We start from the raw sequence: 3,954 nt of genomic DNA on the forward strand, positions 1-3,954 counted from the left end.
GAAACCTCCGCGGAAGCCACCGCGGTTCCCCATCCCAGGGCCACCAGGGCCTCCGGGCCCCCCCGCTGCACCGGCGTCATCCGCCATTTGCTGGAGAAAACGACAAGAACCAAGCAGTCAGTGCGGTCTAGGCATCTAGCAGCCCCCCGCAAGACCCCGACGGGGGCTCCCGCCCAGGAGCGCGGACTCGGGAGCCTAGACCCGACTCGATGTCCGCGGATTCCCGCCGCCCACGCCCAGACCCGCAGCAGCAAACAAGACCACTCACGTGTTCTCTTGGAGAAGAAGAGCGAGGCCTACTGGGAAGCAGCTTTTATACCACACCAAGCGCCGCGAGACCTCCGCGGCCCCGCCCCGGGCGGGAGCGCGCCGAGCTCCCATAAGACAACCTGTGATTGGCTCCGCGGTGCCCCGCCCTCACCGGGCTCGGCGTGCTCCTGTGCGTCCGGCCCCAGCCGCGGCCTGGGAATCTGCGTCACCCGAAAAGCAGCTATAAACGCCCGCGCATGCTTTGCACTGCCTTCTTCACTTAGGTAGGTCCTGCCGCGTTGACCACCGGTATCCCGCTGGTGGTCTTGGAGACCGGCGTTGGTTGAAAATCACCCCCGGCTTTGGCCGTGGCCGCGGGTGAGATTCGACGCCCAGAGCCTCCGGGGGCCTCAGCTCACCGCGCGCTGCTCCATGTGCGGCGGTGAAACCCAGGCCCCGACAGGCGCCGCGTCCTCCCCCCAGGTGTGGCCGCTCGCGTGGTCTGGCCCCTGACTCCTGACCCCGGCTGCCGACCCCTAACCCTGTTTTCTCTCCGCAGGACACTGGTCCTCCCACGCCTGAGACCGACGTCGCCAGGACCGCGGGGTCGGGGGGACTCGGCTGTCTCCCGTCTTTCAAATAAAGCTGTTTGCCTAACTCACTGCGTGCGGGTGTTCTTGGGGTCCCGACCCGCCTATCAGCCTGGCAAGTGCATCTGTTCACGCAGTGGCGGGGAGAACCCTAGCGAGATGCCTCCTCGTCTTTCCTGGCCATCCCAACGCCGCGTTGGAGACAAGGATAGGATGTGGGAGGTTGGCAGGTGACATGTAAGGTCCGACGCTTCTTAAGTGGCGGAGCCAGATTGGGAACAGTCTTGTGGCCATGCGCGCCTCAGGTAAAGGCCTAAAGGGCGCCAGGTGGGGCCAGCAGAGCGCTCGCAAGGATGGGAAGTTCAGAGGCTTCCAGTGACTTCCTTGTGAGACCAGGTGAGATTCTAAGGGATTTGACCAGCTAGGCCTAGATGAACTCGGCGCCCCAGTGGTGCTAGGCTGGAGCGGATCAGACACCTGGTTTGGGAGACTGGGCCCCTGCTCTGGACAGCAGTTTCCCCGGGAGTTTAGTTCTCACTGCCTTGGAGCTACCCCTGAGTGTCGGACCCTAAGTGAAGACCCCTAGTGGGTCAATGCCTGAAGCCCCCATACTCTAGGAGCCCTAGGAGCTGCAGCCCTCTGGAGAGAAGAGGGCGGCAATCCCTGTGATCCCACTGAAGCCCTGGCCTGGGGGAAACAGCTCCATGAAGCTTGGTTCATCTCAGCTCACTACAGCTTCTGCCTGCCGGTTTCAAGCAGTTAATGCCTCAGCCTCCCAAGCAGCTCGGACTACAAGCACCTGCCACCACGCTCGGCTAATTTGTTTGTATTTTTAGTAGCGATGGGTTTTCACCATGGTGACCAGGCTGGTTCGAACTCCTGACCTCAAGTGATCTTCCTACCTCGGCCTCCCAAAGTGTTAGGCTTACAGGCATGAGCCACTGCACCCAGCCCTGTGACTTAAAAGAGGTGGGGTCTCACTGAATTGCCCAGGCTGGTTTCCTGGGCTCAAGTGATCCTCCTGCCTTAGCCTCCCAAACTGCTGGGATTACAGGTGTGAGCACTGTGCCCAGCCACCTGTGATCCTCTACAGAAGGGAACAAGGGCTGGGCTGTACAGGGTCTCTGGGCCCTGAACCAGGGTTGTGATTGGCTTGAGCTGGACAATGCTATTGTGATGTCAGCCCACACCCACTGTGAAATGCAGGCTCCTGAGCTCTGGGGGCCTGTGGAGCTGCTGTCTAGACACAGATCATGGTGAGCCTGGGGTCCTCTTACCTCCTGCCCTTAGATGTGTGCCCAACTCCAGAAACTTGCCCAGTTGTTCAGGGATCGACCCCACTGCACTTGGAAAGGGTGGGCAATGGGTCGCAGGCCCCCATATGGTACAATGAAACCTGGAAGGCTCTGGCTAGGTCTGATTCTAGGCTAAGGCCCCCGTCTCCAACCAGGGATTAGTAGTCTTGGGGTAGGGGGCCCTAACCCCTACAGCTGCCCCCTCAAAGTGGGTGCTGAGCCAGCCCCTCTACTTGAAGTTTTGTGGCTCACCTCCCCGCCCAAAGCTTGCTAGGCTGTTGCTGGGTATGTGGACCAGGGACTGGATCACTGTCCCAGCCAGGTCCTGACACCTGGCCTTTGCAGAGTGGCGGGTATGATCTCAACCTCTTCGCCAGCCCTCCTGACAGCAACTTTGTGTGCTCCGTCTGCCATGGGGTTCTCAAGAGGCCAGCAAGGTTGCCATGCAGCCACATCTTCTGCAAAAAGTGCATCTTCCAGTGGCTAGCCAGGTGCCACCGGGTACCCAAGGGGCTGGGAGGGGAGGAGTGAGACTGGGGGCCATCGCTGTGGCCCAGAACAGAGGGGAAAGTCAGCCAAAAGACTCAGCCACGAAATCTCCCTAAACTAAAATGTGTATACCCTCACCCAGTGGCATCTGCAGACCCCGGCCCCAGCCTCAGAGCTGAGAGCGTCCTGTAATATGCCCTGATGCCTCCTCCAGCTGATGAAGAGACCACCTGGGTCACCGAGTGAGAGCTTGACCAGGGCTCCCTTCCTACTCCCAACACTCACCCCTACTCATGCCTCCTTCCAGACAAAAGACCTGTCCGTGCTGTAGGAAAGAGGTGAAAAGGAAAAAGATAGTCCGCGTGAATAAACTCCGGAAAACCATTGGCCGCCTGGAAGTCAAGGTAGCTCAGAGTACCCACTCCCCCGACCCTCGACCCTTCTCACCCTTGTAGGGGTGGGGCAGGGCCAGGAGAGGGGGCAGGAGAATCCTATCTTCAGAGAGACAAGTGCAGCCTTGGGAGGACCAGACGTGGCTGAGTTTGAATCGTGGCTTTACTACTTAGTTGCTGTGTGACTTTAAGCAAGTCACCTAACTTTTCCGAGCCCCGGGGTCTCAGCTGTAAAATGGAGATTATAGAGGACTTACAGAGGATTTTCAGAGGATCTAGTGCCTGGTGTGCTGGCCACTACTCTCTAGCCCCCTAGTTTCACAGATGGGTAAACTGAGGTTAAAAAGGAAAGCCTGGCATCCATACCACTCACCAGACCAACCCAACTGTGTACCTTCCAGTTCCCCAAGACTCAGGCCTCACCCCCTCCCCTGGAACTTCTAGCTTCTTCCCACTTCCAAGCATTTGCCCCAATGTTCTCTCCACCCACTCACCCAAGTCAGAAAAGTGTGGGAGGCTCCCGGTTCCCTGGTTCCTGGTGAATGGAAAGCCAGGGGTGGGGGTTCTGGGGGTGTCCCGCCTGATTTCTTCACACGTGTTCTCCTTCACCCTCAGTGCAAGAATGCCAACGCTGGCTGCATAGTGACGTGCCCCCTGGCCCATCGCAAGGGGCACCAGGACTCATGCCCCTTCGAGCTAATGGCCTGCCCCAACGAGGGCTGCACCTCGCGTGTGCCGCGTGGGGCCCTGGCAGAGCACCGGCAGCACTGCCAGCAAGGATCCCAGCAGCGCTGCCCCCTGGGCTGCGGGGCCACGCTGGACCCGGCCAAGCGCGCTCGCCACAAGGCCAGCAAGGTTGCCATGCAGCCACATCTTCTGCAAAAAGTGCATCTTCCAGTGGCTAGCCAGGTGCCACCGGGTACCCAAGGGGCTGGGAGG

The 3,954-nt window shown here is 59.8% G+C and overlaps 1 protein-coding gene across 1 annotated transcript in view; it reads left to right on the forward strand.

Annotated features, from left to right (window-relative positions):
• Positions 1 to 2,066: 2,066 nt before the first annotated feature.
• Positions 2,067 to 3,954, forward strand: part of RNF151 (ring finger protein 151) — a 3,507-nt gene continuing 1,619 nt past the window's right edge. Inside the window, exons 1-4 of the mRNA XM_011967033.1 lie at positions 2,067 to 2,095; positions 2,480 to 2,625; positions 2,931 to 3,027; positions 3,631 to 3,870. Coding sequence (XP_011822423.1) covers positions 2,093 to 2,095; positions 2,480 to 2,625; positions 2,931 to 3,027; positions 3,631 to 3,870 — 486 coding nt within the window. The 5' untranslated portion in view covers positions 2,067 to 2,092. The remainder of the gene's footprint in view (positions 2,096 to 2,479; positions 2,626 to 2,930; positions 3,028 to 3,630; positions 3,871 to 3,954) is intronic.

The sequence above is a fragment of the Mandrillus leucophaeus genome, unplaced genomic scaffold (genome assembly GCF_000951045.1).
Source record: "Mandrillus leucophaeus isolate KB7577 unplaced genomic scaffold, Mleu.le_1.0 Scaffold78, whole genome shotgun sequence".
Lineage (NCBI taxonomy): Eukaryota > Metazoa > Chordata > Mammalia > Primates > Cercopithecidae > Mandrillus > Mandrillus leucophaeus.